This window comes from Eubalaena glacialis, chromosome 12 (genome assembly GCF_028564815.1).
Source record: "Eubalaena glacialis isolate mEubGla1 chromosome 12, mEubGla1.1.hap2.+ XY, whole genome shotgun sequence".
NCBI lineage: Eukaryota > Metazoa > Chordata > Mammalia > Artiodactyla > Balaenidae > Eubalaena > Eubalaena glacialis.
Window position 1 is genome coordinate 87,946,112 of NC_083727.1, and position 24,680 is coordinate 87,970,791.

Consider the following 24,680-nt stretch of genomic DNA (forward strand, 5'->3'; position numbering starts at 1 on the left):
TCAAGTTCAATTTATGGCTCCTACCTCATTTTGAAGTGCTAAATGATTTGAAAACTAAATACCTCAGAAATCATGAAAAATGACTTCTTTTTACCAGACAATGTCAAAAAAAAATGTCTATGAAATGAGATAATAGGGAAAAATGGATTGAAAGAAAAGAATGAAAGAAACGAGCTTTTACTTCTATTCTCATTGGACACGGAGGGCAATGAAAGTTACCTAGTGTTAAGAAACACATGTACACTTTTCTGAGGTTCTTGTGGCAGTTAATTTTATGTGTCAACTTGATTGGTCACAGGATGCCCAGATAGCTTGTTAAACATTATTTCTGGGTGTGTCTATGGGTCTGTTTACAGAAGACATTAGTACTTGAATTGGTAGACTGAGTAAAGCAGCTGGCCCCTCCCAATGGGGTGGGCCTCACCCAACCCCCTGAGGGTCTGAGCAGAACAAAAGTGGAGGAAGGCTGGAATTTCTCTCTGTCTGACTCTGAGCTGCGACTTTGACCTTCTGCCATCAGCACGCCTTCGGATTCAAACTGGGATCTACACCACCAGCTGTCCTGGTCTCCAGCTTGCAGGTGACACATAGTGGGACTACTCAGCTTCCATAATTAAGTGAGCCAATGCTTTATAATGTATATCTATCTATCTATCTATCTATCTATCTATCTATCTATCTATCTATCTATCTATCTATCTATCTATACATTGCTTAATATGGAAAAATTAAATTGAGTTGGATTTTCCTGGTCAATTAATTGACTAAAACTATATTATCCATCTGTTGGCATAGTGCAGTGATCTGCAAACTATGGCCTTTGGACCAAATTTTGCCAGACACTTATTTTTATAAATAAAATTTTATTGGAACACAGCCACGTACATTTATTTATATATAGTCAATGTCTGCTTTGATGTTACAGTAGCAGGGTTGAATAGTTGTGAGGCAAAGTCTAAAATATTTGCTATCTGTCCCTTTACAAAAACAGTTTGCTGACCCCTGCCCTAGCACATGGAGGGCAGCACTGGCTAGTGATGAATCAAAGCTAAGAGAACAAGTAGATACAGAAAGATCACATTCATTCGCATCTAGGGATTATTGACTTTCAAGGCATGGTCAAATCCATTCCTAAATGCTTAGCTCCTGGCATGAATTTAGATTAAGTCTAAAATTCATGTCTCAATAATTATTCACTATAATGCCAGTGACATACATTCTTGGTGCAGTTGTTATACAGGGTATATTCCCAAACCTGATGCTCCATTTTAATTATTATTTAACCTATTTTAAAACATCTGACACAGAAAGGAGAAAGTGATATAAATGTCATCTGTTTAATTTGCTAACCTTCCCTTGCCCTTTGGAAGCAGCTTGTTCAAAGTCCACAGAGATTTGGGTACTCAGAATAACCCTTCCGTATCACTTTTCTAAACTGAATTTGCTACATGCAATTTGGATTTCTCTGAAATGAGCAACCACTGGGGTTTGAAAATTCTAACACAGATTTATAACAAAACGAAAAACACTGGATACTGTCCAGAAACATGTGATGGTACTCAAAGCAGAATGACATTTGCTCAGTAAAGCTGCTGAAGTGCCACTCCCCTTAAGACTTTTCAACATGAAATTTGTCTTCTTGTAAGCAGATTACTTTCATAGACAATGTACAATAGAAACAGCACTTAATAACAGCAAATTATATTAACCAAGCTGCTAAAATTAGTGAAGATTTTGTTTATAAATAGCTGTATAGCTGTGTTTTATTTTGTGAACCCTAAAGTTTAGCTCTATCTGGTACTGAACCTCTGTTCACTCACCATTTTACTCTTGTCTAGAGCACACTTCTTTTAGGGTTATCTCTTGTTAAACCACTATTATTCTTTACATGATGGGAAAAGTGGGCTTGTATTCCCAGAAGACACCCATTAGAATTCTCAGAGTTTTGTGTGTGTGTGTGTGTGTTTGTAGACTGAAACACTTCTCCCTCATTAGGAGACATTCCCCCACTTTTAGATGAGAGTCCCTGGACTAGAACAATTAAACTGTGATGAGAAATTATTATTTACATTTTCAAATGAATACATCATGTGCACACGCTAGAGTCTTAAAATACTAGTGTCTTCGTATCTTGAGACAAGAAAGCAGAAAGGTACAAGTCCTTTCTTCTTGTCTTTGTAATAATGACTCTTTTATTCTGAACATAGATGATTTATTACTTTGGAAATAAAATAATAAAACTTGTAGACATAAAAAGAATTCCATCAAGTCATTTCATCCATCCCCTTTGGATCCAGAAATGTTGAATACTAATATAACTTATATAAATTGCACTGCTATTTTGAAAGCTGTCTTGAATCTAATCTCCCTTTCTGGGAAGGTAGGAGAAGAGAAGGGAAGTTTAGAAGTCTGCCTGGCTAAGCCCAGGAGTGGGATCAAGTCAGATGGTGTGGACAGACTCAAAAGGTGAAAAGGGTTGGAAGAGAGTTTAGAAGATCTTGGAGAGATGCATTTTATGATGTGGCAGCACATAGAGGAAAGGAGCCTTTGGCTTTGACCAGCAACATAGATGAGAAGTAAGTTTCCAAAAGCATTAAGCTAGTTCAGATCCATGTTTTCTATGTTAGAAAACATGGCTCAGTAGCAGTTTCTCTTGGTTTTTTGGCTGGAAAACTTTACACCACTCATTGTATTCCAAGTGTGGACAGGTGTCTGCTGGGGGCGGGTTGTTGGTTTTGGTAGTGGTTCTTAGGACCTACTTCTTTGATTTGTGTTCTCCTCACAGCCTCTCAGAGATCTCCTTCAGTACATATTCTGGTTCTCTTTTTGGGTTGCTGCACAGACTGCTGAACTGCTCTGCTATGATTGTGTGCTGGTGTTTTAGACAGAACAGAAGGAAAGCAGCATTCTCATTCTGATGATCTTCCCTGTGGATCTGTAACTATCTGTGCTCTTCTCGTATTAAACTTTTGACCTCCTAGGGGCTGTTCTTATGATCCTTCTGAGAAGGCTTTTTTTGTTATTGTTGTTTGGGAACTGACCAGCTCCAGTGTATGATGGTGTTGGCATGCACAGGGAGATGCTGAAATGAAGTCACAGTTGCCACAGATCAGCGTGTTCTGGATGCAGTGATGCAAAGGGTGGGTTATGGAAGTTCAGCATTGGCAACCAAGATAGAAATCTTGTTGTTCATAGGATAGGAAGAAGTGTTTTATTTGTTGGGTACACAGCTGGTAAGTCTCCATTTGACTGGCCATAAGAAAGCACGTACAGATCTGGAAGACCTTAAATAGTGTTTGCCAAAGTCTGTTGACATTTGAGTGGATTTCTCTAGAGTAGAGGTTGAGAGTTTGAAAGATTGAGAAATGGATATGGAAAGCCAGAATAATGCATGTGACAGAAGAGAGATACATTTCTGTGGGAAGTTTCACCCTAAAGTTTGAAGAGCTGGTAAACTTCTACGCTAGAGTGAAAACTCCTTGTGTGCAGGACAGTCTTGACTACACATCTTTGCTTCACAAAATCCTTGGTTATTAGTTGTCCCTCAGGAAATATTTCCTGGAGGACATATAAGAGAATGAACAGACAAAGTATAATTCAACCTAGGACTGCTTATAACTATCCTACTAGGATGACTATCCTGACTTTTATTTTCAAGTATGTATTAAATAACAAGATTGGAAGTAATGTGAGGTTCTTTTAATTTATGAAGATGAGAGGTTTATTTTATTTAACATGTACCTGGTTTACAATATCTGAGACAATTACTGTTTTAAAATAAAACAAATCCTTCCCTACTTCTCCAAGTTGGTGATGTTAGATATTTATGCAGAAAATTAGAGGGTATTTATATTCTATGCTGTATAACAAAAAATTACCACACAATCAGCAGCTTAAAACAACACACATTTATTATCTCATTGTTTCCCTGAGTGAAGAATTTGGGAAGGCCTCACTGGGTCCTCCGTATAAAGTCTCACAAGCTCAGTCAGTGTGTTGGTCAGGTTGGGGTCTCATCTCAACATTCAGTTGGGGAAAGACCTGCTCCCAAGCATATGTGATTTGTGGTAAAATATAGTTTCTTGCAGTTATAGGACCAAGGACTTCAGATCTGCTGGCTGTCAGTCAGTGGCCATTCTGGTTACTGCTGCCCTCACTGCCTTGTCACATAGACTTTCCCCAAATTGTTTCACACTTTATCAAAGCTGGCAAGAGACAGAGTCTCCTTGCTCACAATCCTGTGTGACATAATCATGGAAGTGACATCTCATCACCCTATTTTATTGGTTATTCTGTTGATTAAAGGCAAGTCACGTGTTTCAGTCATTAGAAACTCAAGAGGAGAAGCTTTTATCCTGTTTCTATTTCACTTAATTAGGCAAAAATGCATTTTTTTTTTCTGCAGAGTTCTGAAGTTTGTCCTGCTGGATAATTTTTGCATTATTACAATTAAAAAAATAATCGCTATTAATGGGTTCCTTATAAAACAGGAACTTAGAATACTTACTAAGTAAAGGCTTGATTTTGTTTCCTTCAGACAAGTGACCATAGCCAAGTAAAATTCATTCTTTTAAAATCCTTTAAAACTTTATCTGTTATACTTTACCTATGTGAGACAGGTTGTTATTTTACAAATGTGTAAATTAAGTCACAGACTTAGACATAGTTAATCAGAAGCAAAGGTTTTAGACACTCTAAGAGCTGATACCTTCCTTTCTCACTATGTGTTTTCTTCAAGTTTATTATGGTCAGTCTGTGATTGTCTGGTAAATATATCACCCTGACTTTATCACATCTGTCCATTCCTCTGTCTTGTCTTGCCATTTTATTCTCTCCATCTGTCTATTTTCTTTTTCTGTTTGAGTGATTACTTTCAGAGCCCATCTCTGCCTACCATTTCCTATCCTACTTTTTTGATAGAATTTTTCTCTTTCTCACACTATGCACATAGATGTTTAGGTTTATAGTGTCATTAACTACTTGATAACTTGTCCCTTAGAAACAATGACGTGAATTAATTAAGATAGTTCCTGTGAGATTTGGTCAATTTCTCCTTGACTTGAATTATTATAATCTGTACATGTTTCAGCTTCCACTCTGTCATTATTTGTAGCCCTGAAATAAAGATTTCTCAGAGGATTGAAGAAATTGGAGAATATTTTCTATACTGCCCAAATGAGACTCCCTCAGAGTCAATTCACTTAAGACATGTTAGTGGAACAGAAAGTAATTTTAATTAAGATCTTCTTAAGCTTATAAGCATCATGAATCTTTACTTCAAGGTGGAAAAAAGTCTATGTAAGATATTTTCTCCTTGAAGTAAAAATTGCCAATACAAAGAAGAAATGGATATAGGTACTCTTTCTCCATCTCTAATCTTAGAGACCTAAGTATATTTATTTTTAAGATGAAGCAAAAACAAACAATAAAATTAATGCATCAAAACCATTACCAATGAATAATCTCTCATTCATATTTTCAAAGAGCAGAACACCTTGGTAAAATTACACTTAGATCCATTTAAAATTGCCAAAATCAGGTCTAGTCACCTAGTATTTTCAGAGTTCAGGAATTTCTGACATTGGAACCACAATATATAAATTTCTTTGAGCAAACATCATCGTCTAGGTGATGTACACAAAAACTTGGAAGTTCCAAACCTTTCTTTTCTATCACCCAGATGACAGTGCTGCTGGTTTTGTTGTTTTAAGAATTTGACTGGAGGGCAGGAGGCTAGTACATACCTGACACAGGTACCATTATTGCGGCACAGATGACGCTTACACCGAGGGATGTGGCAGTTCTCAATGTTTTTCCCACTCAGGGCTTCATCGATGAGGAAGAATTCTTTGTTGTTTACTTGAAGCTCTTGAATGCAGCCCTTGAATCCATAAACGTGGCCTGCATTCTTAGGAATCTTAACATTTGCAGGGATATGGCCAAGGAACAATTTTTCAAAATATACCTTTAGGAAAAATAACAAAAAATATTTGTATGAAGTGTTATCAGATTATATGGGAAAGACCTAGATGTTTTGTTCTGTAATTACATGTATTGACGTGTTTTTCTGCATAAAACAGGCTGTAATTTCTGCTTAATTTTGTCATCACTAGTAGGTGGTAGGATAAGTTACTTTAGAAAAGGGCGTTTATTTTGCATTTTTTTTTGTACCTCTCACAGTATCTAATAAAATTTAGTAAAAAAAAAAAAAGGGGGCGGTATTCAACAAACCTTGCTGATTGATTACTTTGAAAGGTATTTTGGAATGCAAGGGTTTGCATTTTAATGTGAACATTATCAAATAATAATGGATAAGGAAAATGAAGCCTTGTTAATTAACTACTGTTAGGGATTGAATTTTCTCCCCCTAAAATCATATGTTAAAGTCCTAACCCACAGAACCTCAGAAGGTGACTTTGTTTTTTTTAAATTTATTTTATTGAAATAAATAGAGTTGATTTACAATGTTGTGTTAATTTCTGCTGTACAGCAAAGTGATTCAGTTATACATATATATACATTTTTTTTGATAGTTCAAAAAACTATAATAGCAAAATTAATTAACAACTTAATGTCTATCAAAAGAACAGTCTTTTTCATATTTTCTTCTATTGTGCTTTATCACAGGATATTGAATACAGTTCCCTGTGCTATACAGTAGGACCTTGTTGTATATCTATTCCATATGTAATAGTTTGTATCTGCCAATCCCAAACTCCCAATCCATTTCTCCCCCTTAACCATATGGCTGCTCTCTATGTCTGTGAGTCTGTTTCTGTTTCATAGATAAGTTCATTTGTGTCATAATTTAGATTCCACATGTAAGTGATATCATATGGTATTTGTCTTTCTCTTTCTGTCTTATTTCACTTAGTATGATAATCTCTACGTCCACCATGTTGTTGCAAATGGCATTATTTCAGTCTTCTAAATGGCTGAGTAGTATTCCATTGTATATACGTACCTCATCTTCTTTATCCAGAATGTGACTTTATTTGAAAATAAAGCTTATACTCATTGGCTAGAGTGATGATAAAGTCATTTGCACAATGTAACTACTACTTGATCTCTCCTTTCCCTCCTCGCAGCAACATATATAAATTGAACTCTCATCATTTAGATGTATGTAAAATGCAACTCCCCTCAATAAGACTTTATGAGCTGCAAATAGAGCCTGGATGGACTGGTAAATGAGACCCTGACCTTCAGGGCTGTTGGGCATATGACAGACAGATGTAGCAGGATTTGTGCATTCATATCTCTGACATCCTTATCTCTAAACACTCTAAACTAAAACACTCCAAGCTGATGTCTGAAAAGTATTTAAATTGATATTACAGATTCAATAATATGGAAAAGTGTGATTGTAAGAATTAAAAAACTAGAAACAAATAACTAAGTTAGGACACCAGGGAGAAGAGAGAATGGGAGATGCCCAGTAATATCACTTAATATTTACACTAATATGTGCTGGTTTGATGTACGTGTGCTTTTAGATAACAGAAGCATGTTCAATTCTAGGAACACCAAAGCATCTCCACGACCCATAATAGATCAAACTAACTATTATTGGAGCTCTTGTTATTATTTTAATAACTCGGGCTCTGTTCCAAAGGGCAGTCCTTCAGTTTTTCTCTGAGTACTTCATATAGGATTCAGATATACAGTCATCCAGAGGATAGCTCTCTTTGAGTACAGTGGGGTGGAGTCTTCATGGTGTATTGATAGAGCCCTTATGCAGATAGGAGTACATCTGTTTGTTTTCACATCTTTTCTCATATTTAGGTGAATTACTCTAGCAACCAATTAGCAGAGCTCTTTTATCAGCTAAGATAAGTGAATCACTGCTAATGCAATCTGGGATCCACCGTGAACTTACAGACTCAGCGAATCCAAGGCCATGGCTTTCCTCTCACTGAAGACCTCTGACATTTTTGTGTATTGATTACACACCTAGAAGAGCAAACCTTTCACTGCTTTGACAAGTGTTCCGTTTTAGCACAAAACTGATAGAGAATGGAAAAATACCTTCCTCTTCTTTCAGCTGTAGGCAGATCTGTGGCAGAGTCTACAGAGCGGTCTATGATTTATTAGATCATTAAAAACACCCAAACAATGGAAGTAGATGGCTCTGTATTTCTTCTGATCTGAAGCCTAAGCTTCGTTGGAATGCTGAAACGTCTAAAAGAGCAGCTGCTATTGACTGCACATAGATAACCATTAGAATGGTTGACTTCCTCCATCCTGGGCTCTCAATTATCCAAGAGCTGCCTTTTGTGTGTATAATCATTCCTAAGGAGACAGGTCTTTAAATAAGTCTTTTCTAATAACTCCTGTGAATCCGACTATGGAGAATAGAGTCTGACATCAAGATATCTTCTTACAAGATAAAACCACAGAGAACAGACATGGACAATCAAGGAGGGATCATCAAGATAATGAAAAATATGAATAGTGACTGAGGGAAAAAGGCTCCACATCTGACAGGAGAGAAATGAACATTCTTTTCCCCCTCAGAGTGTCTCTTTAAAGGAAAAATATAGTCTCTCTTTTACAGTAGGTTGGAGTAAAATAAGAAAATAGATAAAAGACAAAACATTTCTAAAAACTGGAGTCTGGGGAGTGGTGGAGGAAGATGAGAAGCTGCTTTATCTCCTTTTTGTTTTAATTTAAATTTAGATATTGGAATACTACATACATTTCTGTAGTGATGTCTTGATTCAATGTATAGTTTTGTCTTACAGTCTCAAATCTTTCTGAAGTCAAATAACTTTTATGTTAATGGGAAGGTAATGGCAAATGTACTTTTTACTTAAGATTAACTATTGAAGTGTACTTATCTTTAGCCAAGAATATGATGACTTGTAATTGGAATGAACTGACTTTTACTTGTGTTGTTACCAAATTTTTGTTTTTAATATTATCTGAATTGTATGCAGACAAAATCAGAAACATCAGTAAAGATGGATAAGTGATGTTAGGTAGTGATTGCGAAGAAGGTTTATTTAAATAACTTTCACATATGATTTGTCTTAAATGCTTAAAAATTGTTTGGAGACATTAAATGAAAGGGGATTAAAAGGAAGAATCAGTATTTACCTAAATCAGTATTTATGTAAATTCTCCATCCCTTTACAGTTCAAAGATTACCCCCCTCCCCCATAGTATGATAACCTGCGAGCATAGTCTCTTCTATATTAATCTATATCCCTTTTTAGGGCAGGGTGTCCAACATGGTCATCCTGGGGTTCTCTCACTGTCCACAGCAGTGGTTTGCAAATAGGAGGTTTAATACAAGTCTGTTACAAATGACCTGATTCATGAAACTCAATCCTGCTCTTCTTCAGTCTCCTACTTGTCTTTTAGGCCTCCTCTCCTACTTTACACTTCCTTAGAACCTAGAAATTTGCCAGATTCAGCATATGTGAGGTCTCGCTGGATATCAACCAAGAAGGAATATTAATATGGCTTGAATTCTAATATAGCTCTGTTTATTTAATATATACGGCATAGGGTACAGAGCAGTGCTTATATGAAGTGCTTAAATTTCTTATAAGATTAATATGAAGTAGCTCACATAAAAAGTTTTTTTTTAATTTAATAAATATCAGTGAAAACCTCATTAGCTTCATACTTCACAGTTAAATCTCTGATTATTAAGACTTTCTAGGATAAGGAATGTTCTCAAAATAATATCTTCTCAATTTGTTGAAGAAAGAACTGAACTTTAGTGAAGCAATCAACGGATTGAGTTGCTACCTGTGAGCAAGTGGTATAAGGAAGTGGAAATACAAAAGGAGGATGTAAGATGACTCTTGTTTATAAGAGAATGAAATGTAATCATGGGAAAGAAACATAAAGAAATTAAACAGAAAATAACATCATACAGATCATCAAGATGGCAGAATAGGAAGCTCCAGAAACCCTTTCCTCCATGGAGACACTGATTCAACAACAATACACAGACCAAGTCTCTTTGTAAGAAATACATAAGTTCAGTTAAGAGACACTTGTACCCCAGGTGACTGTGAAACCAGCTGTGTTGAGGCTGGCAGGAAAATCTTTGACACTCACTCACCATAGCTCTCCCACAGACTCAGTGAGACATAATTGGGAGAAAACTTCCAGCTCTGAGACTCTCTCTGGGGAGGGAAATAGAAGACTAAAACATATATCCAATGTGCAGGCTTTTCAGTGTGCTGCCCAAGAGACTAGTTTCTGTCTTGATTGAATCTAAGTGCTGACAGGAAAGGGTGCAAGGTTGGGGGTCCCTGAGAACAGAGGTGAAGATTTGGACTAGCACACATTCACTCACTATAGACATCCCCTCCCCGACCCCCAGCTCAGTGGGAAAGAATGGGCAAAACCTGCAACCCCTGACTTCTCCCTGTGAATGGAGTGTGCATTCAAAATAATGGCTTTTCAGGGGGGCTGCCTGAGAAATGGGTTTCCTGTCTCCTTTGTCTTAAAGCACTGAGAGTACCTGGCATACAGTCAGCCCTCTGTGTCCACGGGCTCTGAATTTGCAGAATCAACCAACTGCAGATCAAAAATATTCAGAAAAAAATTCCAGAAAATTCCAAAGCACAAAACTTGAATTTGTCACATGCCAGTGATTATTTACATAGCATTCAAACTGCGTTAGATATTATGAGTAATCTAGAGATGATTTAAAGTATACAGGATGTGCATAAGTTATATACAAGTATGACACCATTTTACATAAGGGACTTGAGTCCATGGATTTTGGTATCTGTTGCGGGTCCTGGAACAAATCCCATGTAAATACCAATGGAAAATTGCACTCTAGATGCCTGGGGCGGTCACTGAAAACAAAAGAGAGCTGGACAGTGTGCTGTTGCTCTTGATGCAGCATGGCCTCTTCCTGGGGCTGGGGCAGGGTGGAAGAGTAGAGAGGCATGGAGTATGTTTCCAGCATTCTGGCTTTTCAGGGGTATTCCTGAGGGACTGGTTTCTATTTTGCCTGATTCGGAGTTCTGACACAACCCACATACTCTATAGAAACTTTGGGGCTGCTGAGAATGAAAGAGAACTGGGTGGCTTGTAGCAACTCCAGAGAACCTGATGTACTGCAGACAAACACCAGAGGGAGCAAAAGATTATAAGCAACTGAAAAAAGAAACTGGCAAAGTCCTATAATAGATAATCTAAAAGACAGGCCCAGAGAAGAAACATCCACAGAAAAGGTTTGAAAAGTTCCCAGAATCTCTTCCTGGGCTGATTAGTGAAGGACCTTTCCTATACAAAGCAAGTCCATGTGGCTGGGAGAAATGGCTGTTTCTTCAAATGTGTTGATTCCATTACAAAGTTACAAGGAACAAGAAGAAACACAAAAATATAGCCCAATCAGAGAAACAAAATGTCTCCAAAAACCAACCTTAAAGAAACAGAGGTATATAAATTACTGACAAAATAAAAATAACTGCCATAAAGATGCTCAATGAGCTCAGGAAAATGAAACACGAAGAAAATGTTTATTTTTTAACACTTAAAATGTTTTATATTCTTTATTGAGAATATCAGTAAAGAGATAGAAAATATAATAAAGAATCAAGCAGAAATTTTGGAGCTGAATATATAAAAGCTGAAGTGAAAATTCACTAGAGGGGTTCAACAGGAGACTTGATCAAGCAGAAAAAAGAATCAGCAAACTCAAAGAAAGGTCATTTGAAATTATCTGGTTAGAGGAGTAAAAAGGAAAAAAGATTGAAAAAAAGGGAAGGAAGCCTAAGGGACTTATGGGACACCATCAAATGGACTAATACATGCATTATGGGAGTCCCAGAAAGGGGAGAGGGGAGAGAGAAAGAGAAAGAGAGAGAGATGAAGAATGCTTATTTAAAGATATAATGGCTGAAAACTTTCCAAATCTGGGGAAGAAATAGACATTCAGAATCAAGAAGTCCACAGGACTTCCAAGAAAGAACTTAAAGAAGTCCATACCAAGACACATTTTAATCAATTTGTCAAAAGTCAAAAGAAATACAGAATTTTGAAAGAAGAAAGAAAAAAGTGAGCTGTCACATACAAGGGAGCCCCATAAGACTCTCAGTGTATTTCTTATCAAAAACCTTGCAACCCAGAAGGGAGTGGGATAATATGTTCAAAGTGCTCAAAATAAAATGCTGCCAAACATGAATACTGTATCTGGCAAAACTGTCCTTTAAAAATGAAGAAGAGATAAAGACTTTCTCAAATAAACAAAAACTGAGCAAGCTTATCAGTACTAGACTTACCTTACAAGAAATGCTGAAGGGAGTCTTTCAAGTTGAAATGAAAGGACATTAGACAACAACATGAAAGCATATGAAAATATAAAGCTCACTGGTAAAGGTGGCTATATAGACAAATATAGTAATGTAATGCTGTCATAGTGGTGCATAAATCACTTGTAATTCTGGTACTGAAGTTAAAAGACAAAAGTCTAAAAACACTATATAAAAATGTGTTAATTATGCACATATTATCTGTATCTATATCTATATCTATATTTATATCTATATGACATCAGTTACATAAAGTGTGGAGCAGGCAGAAGTAAAAGGTTAGAGTTTTTGTATGCAATTGAAGTTAGGTTGCTAACAGCTTAAAATAGATTGTTATAACTATAGATGTTCTGTGGTAACTTATGATAACCAGAAGAAAATGTCTAGAGAAGATACAAAAAAGAAAATAAGAAAGGAATCAAAGTATGTTACTAAAAAAAATCAATAAAACACAAAGGAAGAGAGCAAGAGAGGAAAAGAGTGGGGGGGGGGGGGAAGCCAGGCAGAAAACAATGATTGAAATGGAAATAGCAAGTATTTATCAGTAATTACTTTAGATATAAATGGAGTAAACTCCCTGTCAAAAAACATGAAGTGGCTGAATGAATAAAAAAAGATTAAAAAAAAACAAGATCCAACTATATTCTGTTATAAGAGACTTACTTTTGATTTGAGGACACACATAGTCTGAAAGCAAAAGGATGAAAAAAGATATTTCATGCAAATGGTAACCAAAACATTGCAGCAGTGGCTACACTTATATCAGACAAAATAGACTTCAGTCAACAAGGGACAAAGAATGACATTATATAATGATAGTAGAATCAATTGACCAGGAAGATACAATAATTATAAATATATATGCACCTGACACCAGAACACTCACATATATGAAACAAACATTGACAGAACTAAGGGAGAAATGGACAGTACAATAATAGAATGAGATTTTAATATCCCACTTTCAATAAGGGATAGAACATTCATATAGAAAATAATAAGAAAACAGAGGACTTGAACAACACTATCGAACCAATAGACCTAACAGACATATAGAACATTCCATCTGACAGCAGCAGAATACACATTCTTCTTAAGCACACTGCAACGTTAACCAGGATAGATTACATGTTAGGTCACAAAACAAATTTTAACAAATTTAAGAAGATTGAAATCATACCAAGTATTTTTTCCACCCACACTGGAATAAAACTAGATATCAATAGCAGAAGGAAAAAATGGAAAATTCACAAATAGGTGCAAATTAAACAATGCGCCCTTAAACAACCAATGGGTCAAAGAAGAAATCAAAAGAGAATTTGGAAAATATCTTCAGACAAATGAAAACACAACGTGCCAAAAATTATGAGATGTAGCAAAAGCAGTACTGAGGGAAGTTTATAGCAGTAAACACTTTCACTAAAAAGAAAGATCTCAAATCAATCCAACTTTACGCTTCATAGAACTAGACAAAGAAGAACAAACTAAGTCCAAAATTAGCAAAAGGAATGAAATTATATAACAATAGAGCAGAAATAAATAAGAGAATAGAAAAACAGTAGAAAAAAATTAACAAAACTAAGAGTTGTTTTTCTGAAAAGATCAACAAAATTGACAAACCTTTAGCTACACTAATTAAAGAAAAAGAGAGAAGACTCAAATAAAATCAGAAATGAAAGAGACAACATTACAACTGATGTCACAGAAATAATACAGATTATAGAGATGACTATGAACAATTATACACCAACAAGTTGGATAACCCAGGAGAAATGGATAAATTCCTAAAAACATACAACATACCAAGACTGAATCACAAAGAGAAAAGCTGAACAGATCAATACGGAGAATGAACCAGTAATCAAAAACCTCCCAACAAAGAAAGCCCAATACCAGATGTCTTCACTGAAAAATTCTGCAAAATATTTAAAGAAGAATTAATACTGATCTTTTCCAGATTTTTCAAAAATTGAAGAGGAATGAACACTTCCAAACTCATTCTATAAGGCCAGCATTATCCTGATACCAAAGATAGAAAAAGACACTATGAAAAAAGAAAACTACAAGCTCATACACCTGATGAATATAGATGCAAATCTTAAATAAAATACTAACAAACCAAATTCAAGAGCACAGTAAAAGAATCATACACCATGACCAAGTGAAGTTTATCCCTGTGATGAAAGGGTGGTTCAACATACAAAAATCAATAAATGTGACATACCACATTAACAGAACAAAGGATAAAACTCACATCATCATCTCGGTAGATGAAGAAAAACCATTTGACTAAATTCAACCTTGTTTCATGATAAAAAGACTCAACAAACTAGGAAAAGAAGGACTTGAACAGACATTTCTCCAAAGAAAACATACAAATGGCATATGTAAAAGGTATATGAAAAGATGCTCAATATCACTACTCATCAGAGAAATGCAAATCAAAATCATAATGAGATACCACCTCACATTTGTTAGGGTGGTCATTATAAAAAAACAACCAAAGTAACAAGTGTTGACAAGGCTGTGAAGAAATTGGAACTTTTCTGCACTGTTGGAGAGAATGTAAAATGGTGCAGCTGCCATGGATAACAGTATGAGGGTTTAATTTTAAAAAATTAAAAATAGAACTATATGATCTACCAATTCCATTTCTGGGTTTATCCAAAAGAATCAAAAACAGATCTTGAAGAAATATTTGCACTTTCATGTTCATTGTACATTATTCACAATAGCCAAGAGGTGTAAACAATCTAAATGTCCATCGGTGGATGAATGGATAAAGAAAGCACAGTATATACATGCAGTGTAATATTATTCAGCCTTATGAAAGAAGGAAATCTTATCATATGCTACAACATGGAAGAACCTTGAGGACATTAGGCTGAGTGAAATGAGCCAGCCTCAGAAGGAAAAGTACTGGGTGATTCCACTTATATGAGGTCTCTGGGGTAGTCACAGTCTTAGAAGCAGAAAGTAGAATGACGGTTGCCACAGGCTGGTTGGAGAGGGAAATGGGGAGTTGCTGTTCTATGGGTATAAAGTTTCAGTCATGCAAGATGCAACAATGTGCCTACAGATAACAGTATTTTACAGTATACTTAAAAATTTGTTAAGAGGATAAATCTTATAGTATGTGGTTCTTTATCACCGTAAAAATGAAAATAATAGCACACAATAAGTGAGAATTACATAAAGAGTTAAGAGTTGCAATAGAATGATTAAGGGAGAACACCATTTCAAAGGTTGTGAGGCAGCATAGTGTTGGTTAAAAGCATGGGTTCTTTAGTGTGAATGTCTGCATGTGAATCCCAGAATAGCTGTGCGTCCTTGGGCAAGAAACTTAACCTCTCTTTGCCTTAACTTTACTCCTCTTTATTTGGAGAAGATAGCATTTACCTCATAGGTTTTTTTTTTTTTTTTTGGTATGGATTAAATGAGTTAAAGTATAAAAAGTTCTTAGAACTGTGTCTGGGACACAGTGCTCTATGTGTTAGCTGTTATTGGTAACAGTATTAAGGAGAGATTTTTATTCTTTACTTTCAAAATTACCCAAAAAATTCTAAGTTAATGTGTGTTTCTTTTATCCAATCTATAATATAATTTTGGATTTAATTCTCTTGGTTTTGGTCTGGCTTTGTTATAGGTTAATGTTCTGAAAAGTACCATTCTGTACATAATGGTAATTTATATACATAACAATTCCTACTAGATTACAATGAGCAGAGACAGAGCTAGAACCTGTTTTTAATTGTTTTGGCCAAAGTCTATGACTAAAATTTAAGTGGCTTCAGCTCACAAAATCCTCAATGCTTATATCCTATTCCACAAATTTCCACCATCCTCTCACCGTAATAAGAGAGGAAAAGGGAGTAGCAAAATGTATAATTCACACAAAAAAATGGAGAGCTGGCCTGGAGGCTGCTAGGGACAAGTCCAGGACTGGGGTCTAGTCTGTGAGAAGCTCACCACAGTGGGTGCCGAGCTATGGGGTTAACCTGCTTTCGAAGGTGGAAGTGATCCCCTCAGACTTCGGAGCACTTGAGTTGGGATGAACATAAAGAGGCAGAGTGTTGTAAACAAGCTTTAGAGAGCCTAAGTGCATCTCTCTGTTTACCACCCTAAAACTATCCAAATTCTTTTCAGTTTAAATCATAAACTGTAGTCTCTGTGTGAGGATGGGCTTTCAGTCAACCTAAAATGTGAGGAGACTTATTTGTCACACATGTATCTATCGTTTTCAACAACAAATGACATTTATTGAACAAGTTGAATTCTATGAATTAAGATATAATTCATTAATGTTTATGTTATAACATATTATATGTTATTCATAAGAAAATATGGAGTTCTCAATATAAAAAGTGGATGACTATAAGGAATTAATAAAGATAAAAATCACACTGGCTGCTTTACATTGTATTTTTCACAAAACTATGAGTGTTTCATATATTTTCCACCATTTGAATATTCCATGTCATGAATCTAAATATTTGGTCATCTTGGGATCTAGCATTACTTTTTACAACAGAGAAACCAATTTCATACCTATCCTGACAATCCACTCGACAGTTTTGAATCGCTGCATCAGCAAATGAGGAGCGGTAAAGTGTATTAGAAGGGAACAAAAAAGGTTGGGAATCAGAAAACCAGGGATCAAGTCTCTTTCTTTTTCACCATGAAATTTTAGACATCTGACATTCAGTTTCCTTAGCCTTATAAAAAGGGTAATCACTCTTTGGAGGGTTCTTGCGAAGATAGATGAGATAATATATATGGCCATAATTTGGAAAATGTAATATATTTATGCAAATGTTAGATATTCCTATGTGCTTCTTTTGGATGCTTGTATACACTCAACAGGATACTACCCAGAAAAAATAGAAATAAAAGGAAATTTCCAATTCATTAGGGCACTACACATTTCCAACTTTACTGTGTACCAAAATTAGCATTTTGGAGCTCTAATTATACAAATTAACTCTCCATGATGATCAAATGGACCAGAAATTCTTTATCTTAAATGTATTGCTGTAAAGTCATACTAAGAAGCATGTAGCCAACAACATCATTAACATGAAAAGAATTCAGCAAATTGCCTTGTCTCTGGCGGGACAGACATCCTCTCTTCTTTCAATTTAGCTTCATTCACTGTTTCTAAGAAAAGTTTCCTGTAAATCTAAAACTCTGAGAAGGGACTTTAAACAGCATAATGCAAGCACTAGCATAGACTATAAAAATGTAAGTTTTTAAGCACTGTTTTGTATCTTGCTAATCTTTCCCCATTCCTGACCTGTTTTATTAAAATAAAGCATATTATATGCAAAGTGTGAGAGTTGTTAAATTTAATAAAACTTTTATAGTGACAGGCAGTATTAAATATATTTAATTATACCTAAAGAATCAGAGATGAATATTCTGGTGTTTTGTTGAGAGCTTTTTACAAGGAATCTGTTCTCTAAAGAAATATGATTAATGCTTAGTAACTTAAACACTTTGAAATATTGAGGGTACACTTAGTAATGTTTGAAACTGGATATTTGCATATCTACCTGGGACACATGAGGTATCTTGGTGTCTTCTTTCCGTATTGGAGGTTTTCCATCTGCAGCCATTTCAATCATACAAGCAACCTTAGGGCTGCTAACAGGCATTGTGTAGCTAGAAATAAAATGGAAGAGGCCATTACTGTATGTGTTATTGGTAAGAACAGGATAATTTGCACATAGATAAGTACTCCAAAGAGAGAGGTAAATTCTGGATCACAGTAATTCTAAAATATCGTCTCAACCAAGTCTGAACATTTTAGGATAGATAAAGATATATTTCTTTTCTAACATTGCATTTTATTTTCCTTCTCTCCTCCTGTCTTTAAATCAGGAGTTGAAATGCTTTCAGAAAGTTAAACCCACACAGAACAAAAAGAGCTTTCTGTGTATGAGTAGTTATTGATAACTTTTAAGTGCTCACTATGGTTGACATATGTTCTCATTCATGTAGGAGATTGTTGGACACGTAACATTGATGTTAAATGATGCTAAACTCCCTAGGTAGAAATTTCCCTTCCCTGGCCTATGGGGGAGATAGAAATGGAATAAGAAATGAATGGCTGCATACCCTGGAGCTGTGAGATTACCCTGCGATACAGTTATCAGAACTCAGAAGGCAAGCTGCTAATATACCAGCTAGTACTCTGTCTCAGAGATAACCAAGAGTAGAAGGTTAAGGGAATTTGTAGAATGAGTGGCAGAAATGGTCAATACACAGTTGAAAATTTATCAGAGTTTATAGAACGATGCAATCAAATGAAAAGGTACACATACGGAAGTACTTGACATACTTTTAAAACAGAATTTTAAAAGACAATTCAGTGGCTATCTCTGCATGATGAAAGTATGAATAATTTTTTTTAACTGGGGTATAGTTGCTTTATGATGTTGTGTTAGCTTCTGCTGTACAATGAAGTGAATCAGCTATATGTATACATATATCCCCTCCCTCTTAGTCCTCCCTCCCACTCCCGCATCCCTCCCATCTAGGTCACCACAGAGCACTGAGCTGAGCTCCCTGTGCTATACAGCAGGTTCCCACTAATAATTTTAATGTACATTTTTGCTTATTTGTATTTTCTAAATTTTGGACAGTGAACACAATTAGTTTTTATTTTAATTTTGACCAACGGCCCCGGTATGCTCAGGACTGAGAGGTGTTCCAGGTCACAGGACTTTTCAGAGCTAAAACGAAGGAAGTTTCTGGCAAACGAGCATAGATCGATCACTGATCAAAATTCTTAAGTTCTAGGAATAATCTCTTAGAGTCCCATTTGCGTGAACTTTATATCGAAGGTACACACGAGGCACATTTGCCATTGTAGTTGATGTGGGTTTATACAGACATTTTATACTGGAGATGGGGGAATAGCTGTCAGGGATGCACATGTCCTTATTAAGAAATAATAAGCTCTCTTATTACTTCACTTAGAACTTGTTAAAAGCTAACCCTGAACTGCAGTTCTACAAAAGAAGTCACTCTACTCCATCTGCTTTCTGTTACCTCCTGCCTTTCTTCCCTTGACCCTTCCGCCAAATGGCTGATTCTATTATCTGCTTCATCTAGGTTCTATTTTGGAAATTGATACTCTAATTTAACCAGAGATTTTCCCACATGTGAATTCTTATCAGGTTCATTTTTACAATGCCTTATATCTGCTTACAGACCAAATTCTGTCATAAGAACCAAAAAAAAAAAAAAGCTCTATAAACAAATTAGACTTTATGCCACATAAATCATTTGAGGAAAAATCTACGTGCATATCCGTTATGTCTTGCAAGTATTGCTGAGGCCAACCGAGTCTAACGATTTAAAGACTCAAGGATTATATTTTGAGATAATCCATTGCCTGGCTGAGTGATCTTAGGCAAACCACTTAACCTTTCTTCCCTGAAGTGTGATTATCCACAGAAGAGAAATAATCATTCTTAGCTCATAAATGGTTGGTGAGAATCACATTATTTAATGTACACATAAATCGTTCAGTGCTAATATTAAAATCCAAAGTTAAACCAATTATTTGCTGGCTAGACAGGGATCTCTAAAGAGATTTTTATGAAAAAAATTACACAGTCAAGTTGAAATGTTCATCTACTTTTACTAATATTGCTTGTAATGGAATCAAAATCAAACACTTAGGTTGAATTATTTTAAAAATTAAAATTTGATGCAACAGACATTTTTTTTCAGTGTCTTTAACATTCTTATTTTTTAGACTTATAGTCTTTAGGTATGCTTGCTAAACAATTTGGTAAAAACAGTCTGATTTGGAAAATACAATTTATTTAAAATTTTTTAGAAGATTCTGCTCAAACTGGAAGTTTAGGATATCCAAAACCAAGAGAAGGTTGTAAAAATGTAAACAACAGAGCGTGGATTTAATTACCAACCAAGAAATTTTATATAATTGAATGTTATCCAGCTTTTCAACAGGAGTTGTAGAATAATATTTAATGGCATAGAAGATATTTGTATAAAATAGAAGAAATAAGGCAATTTAGATGATATATTATTTTTATGAAAATATGCATGGAGATAATACCAGAATTACTTTCACTAACATTATCTGTGGCTATCTCTGCATGCTGGGAATGAGAATGATTTTTCAATTTGTCTCTTTTGCTTATTTGTATTTTCTAAATTTTGGACATTGAATATACAATATTTTTCAGTTTCACCTCTTAAACGATAAGTTCAGTTTTTATAAAAAGCAATCAAGAATTAAATACTTTATTGACATTCTTCTGTTTTCCTGGATTCCATACCTTCCTTCTAGGTATACCTATCTCTATCTGTCTATCTTCTTGCTAAATACAATTTAAATAGTTCTCGTAATGAGAATTTATGGGTAGTAAATTCAGAGTCATATCACCCTTGAATAATAGTTTAAAAATGTATAAAATTTTAGATTTTTTTTAAAGAACTTTAAACAGTAGCTAATTATTTGTTGCATTCTACTGCTGATGTGAAGTCAGTAAAAAAAAAACGCTTAAAAGCTGTTCTTTTGTTACTTTAGCTTTTCTTTTTGGCAGCTTTAAGATCTTCTCTTTAATTGTGATAATGCATCTAGGGATGGATTAATCATTATTTATCCTTCTTAATACTCTGAGTACACTTCTGATCTCAAGAATTATGTATTCCTTCAATTTTGGAAAATTCTCACCTGAATCACCTCAAATATTGCTTTTTGACATTCTCTGAAATCTCTTATTATAGAGTTTTTCTAGAACCCATATTAGACATTTTTTGGAAGCCTATTAAAATGTCCTCTAAATTTTTAAATCTTGCTTTCACTTCTTAGAACATTTTCTTAATTCTCTGTCCTGTATTCTCCCTAGACACCAGTTTTTTCCCCCCAGTGGTCTGCATGTTGAGTTTTAATTTTCAATAAATATAATCTTTTATTCCCAAGATTTTGAATCTTTTCCATGTTTTTTGGTGTTTAATTTATGCCTGTTTTGCTTTTGTAATTTCTTTTTTTAAAATGAATATTATTCATTTGTGCTCTCTAGTATTCTAAAAATACTTATTTTAAAGTTTTTGTCAGACTTTTCCATAAAAGTAATTTTATCTAGAGTGATTCATGCTCTATTTGCTGATTTGCTTGTTTCCTTTCTCACTGTTGTCATGTGTTTTGGTATTGTGTTGTTTAGGCTCATTTTGAGTCAAAAGTATTTTTGTTTTTCTCTTTTTTTCTGCACTCCTATTCTCTTTCTCCTGTGCTCTTGTGCTGCACTCAACTCTGCCTGCCCTAATGAGAATGCTACCTGGTCCTCTGAGCACCTAAACTAGAATTTTGGATTCTGGATATTTGAGTAGTTCTGGCCTATGGTGATATTGATGGTCCACAGGTCCATTCACAAAGCTGAGAGAGATTATTTGGTGCACTTCTGCTCACAATACTTCAGTTGCATTATATTTTCTTCCTGAGCTGGCAGTTTGCTAAAGGTCAGAATTCCAGATGACAGGCTCTCTCTCTCTCTCTCTTTGTATATATGTATCTGTTGCATGTTTTTTTTTTAATTGAAATATGGTTGACATACAATATTATGTTAGTTTCAGGTGTACTACATAATGATTTGACATTTGCATATGTTACAAAATGATCACCATCAAAAGTCTAGTAACCATCTCTCCCCATACAAAGTCATTACAATATTATTGACCATATTCCTTATGTTGTTTGCATCTTTGTGCCTTATTTATTCTATAATTGGAGGTTTGTACCTCTTAATCCCCATTTAAAATAAAATCCATCTTAATGGCACATAATTGTTCATAGTAATCTCTTATGATCCTTTGTATTTCTGTGGTGTCAATTGTAAATTCTTTTTCATTTCTAATTTTATTAATTTGGGTCCTCTCTCTTTTTTTCTTCATGAATATGGCTAAAGTTTTATCAATTTTGTTTCTCTTTTCAAGGAACCAGGTCTTACTTTCATTGATTCCTTTTTTTTAAAAAAAATTTTTGCTCTGATCTCTGTGGCTTCTTTCCTTCTACTAACTTGGGGTTGGTTTTCCTTCTCTAGTTCCATTAAGTGTAAGGTTAGGTTGTTTACTTAAGATTTTTCTTGTTTCCTGAGGTAGACTTGTATTGCTATAAACTTCCCATTTAGAAATGTTTTTGTTGTGTTCCATAGATTTTTGGATCATTGTGTGATAATTTTCACTTGTCTTTAGGTATTTTTAAATTTCTTCTTTGATTTCTTCAGTGACCCATTGGTTATTTAGTAACATATGATTTAGTCTCCACATGTTTGTGTTTTTTGCAGTTTTTTTTCTTGCAGTTGATTTCTAGTCTCATTGACTTGTGTTTGGAAAAGGTGCTTGATATGATTTGAATTTTTAAAATTTACTGAAACTTGTTTTGTGACCTAGCATGTGATCATCTTGGAGAATGTTTCATGTGCAATGGAAAAGAATGAATTCTGCTGTTTTGGGACAGTATGTTCTTTATATAACTATTAATACAGTTTGATCAAATGAGTCGTTTAAGGCTAGTGTTTCCTTATTGATTTTCTGTCTGTTCATTGATGTAAGTGGGATGTTAAAGTTCCCTATTATTATTGTATTACTGTCAATTTTGCTCCATATTTGTTAATATTGCATTATGTATTTATGTACTCCTATGTTGGGTGCATATATATTTACAATTGTTATATCTTTTTGTTGGATTGATCCCTTTATCATTATGTAATCTGTTATGTAGTTGATCCCTTAATCATTATGGCTTTTTATTGGAACATTTATTCCATTTACACTAAAAGTAATTATTGATAGGTATGTACTAATTGTCATTTTGTTAATTGTTTTCAGGTTGTTTTTGTAGTTCTTTTTTGTCCCTTTCTACTTTTTTTGCTCTCTTTAGTGACTTGATGACTGTCTTTAGTGTTATGTTTGCATTCCTTCCTATTTTTTTTTTTTTTTTTGTGTGTGTGTGCGTGCATATCTATATAGGTTTTGGGTTTGTGGTTACCATGAGTTTCATATATAATATAATATGTGACTATTTAAATTTGATAATCTCTTAAGTTTGAATGCATTCTAACAACCTGCATTTTTAACCCCCAGCACATTTAATGTTTTTTTTTTAAACAATGTGTTTTAAAAAATTAATTAATTAATTAATTAATTACTTTTTTGGTTGCATTGGGTCTTTGTTGCTGCATGCGGGCTTTCTCTAGTTGTGGTGAGCGGGGGCTACTCTTCAATGCAGTGCACGAGCTTCTCATTGCAGTGGCTTCTCTTGTTGCATAGCATGGGCTCTAGGTGCGTGGGCTTCAGTAGTTGCAACATGCAGTCTCAGCAGTTGTGGCTTGTGGGCTGTAGAGTGCAGGCTCAGTAGTTGTGGTGCACAGGCTTGGTTGTTCCACAGCATGTTGGATCTTCCTGGACCAGGGCTCGAACCTTTGTCCCCTGCATTGGCAGGTGGATTCTTAACCACTGCACCACCAGGGAAGTCCCACATTTAATGCTTTTGACTTCATATTTTACACCTTTTTATTTTGTGTATTCCTTAACTACTTATTGTGGATATAGATTATTTTACTATTTTTGTCTTTCAACCTTCCTACTGGCTTTATGTGCGGTTGCTCCACTACCTTTACTGTATGTTTGCCTTTATCAATGAGTTTTTCCTTTCATCATTTTTGTATCTCTAGTTGTTGCCTTTTCTTTCCACTTTGATAAGCTCCTTTTAACATTTCTTGTAAGATTGGTTTAATGATGCTTAACTCTTTTAGCTTTTGCTTGCCTGTAAAATTCTCTCTCCTTCAAATCTGAATGATGACCTTGACAGGTAGCATATTCTTGGTTGTATATTTCTTTTTCTTTCTTTTATTTTTATTTTTTTGTTTTCATCTCTTTGAATATATGGTGCCACTCTCTTCTGGTCTGCAAAGTTTTTGCTGAAAAATCACCTGATAGTTTTATGGGAGTTCCTTTGTACATAGCTAGTTGTTTTTCTCTTGTTGCTTTTAAGATTCTCTTTTTATCTTTAATTTTTGCCATTTTAATTATATTGTGTCTTAATGTGGACCTCTTTGGGTTCATCTTGTTTGGGGCTCTCTGTGCTTTCTGGACCTGTATGTCTATTTCTTTTCCCAGGTTAAGGAAGTTTTCATCTATTTATTATTTCTTCAAAATATGTTCTTTGTCCCTTTCTTCCTCTCTTCTCCTTCTGGGACCACTTAATGCAAATGTTAGTATGCTTAACGTTGTCTCAGAGAACTCTTAAACCATTTTCATTTTTAAAAATTCTTGCTCCTTTTTTTCTGTTCAGCTTGGGTGTTTTTCACTGCTCTGTCTTCCAGCTTGCTGATCCGGTCCTCTGTATCATCTAAT

The 24,680-nt window shown here is 35.0% G+C and overlaps 1 protein-coding gene across 1 annotated transcript in view; it reads right to left on the minus strand.

Annotated features, from left to right (window-relative positions):
- Positions 1 to 24,680, minus strand: part of EYS (eyes shut homolog) — a 1,734,738-nt gene that overhangs the window by 228,452 nt on the left and 1,481,606 nt on the right. Inside the window, exons 32-33 of the mRNA XM_061207220.1 lie at positions 17,840 to 17,948; positions 5,745 to 5,965 (exon numbers count right to left, since the gene is read on the minus strand). Coding sequence (XP_061063203.1) covers positions 5,745 to 5,965; positions 17,840 to 17,948 — 330 coding nt within the window. The remainder of the gene's footprint in view (positions 1 to 5,744; positions 5,966 to 17,839; positions 17,949 to 24,680) is intronic.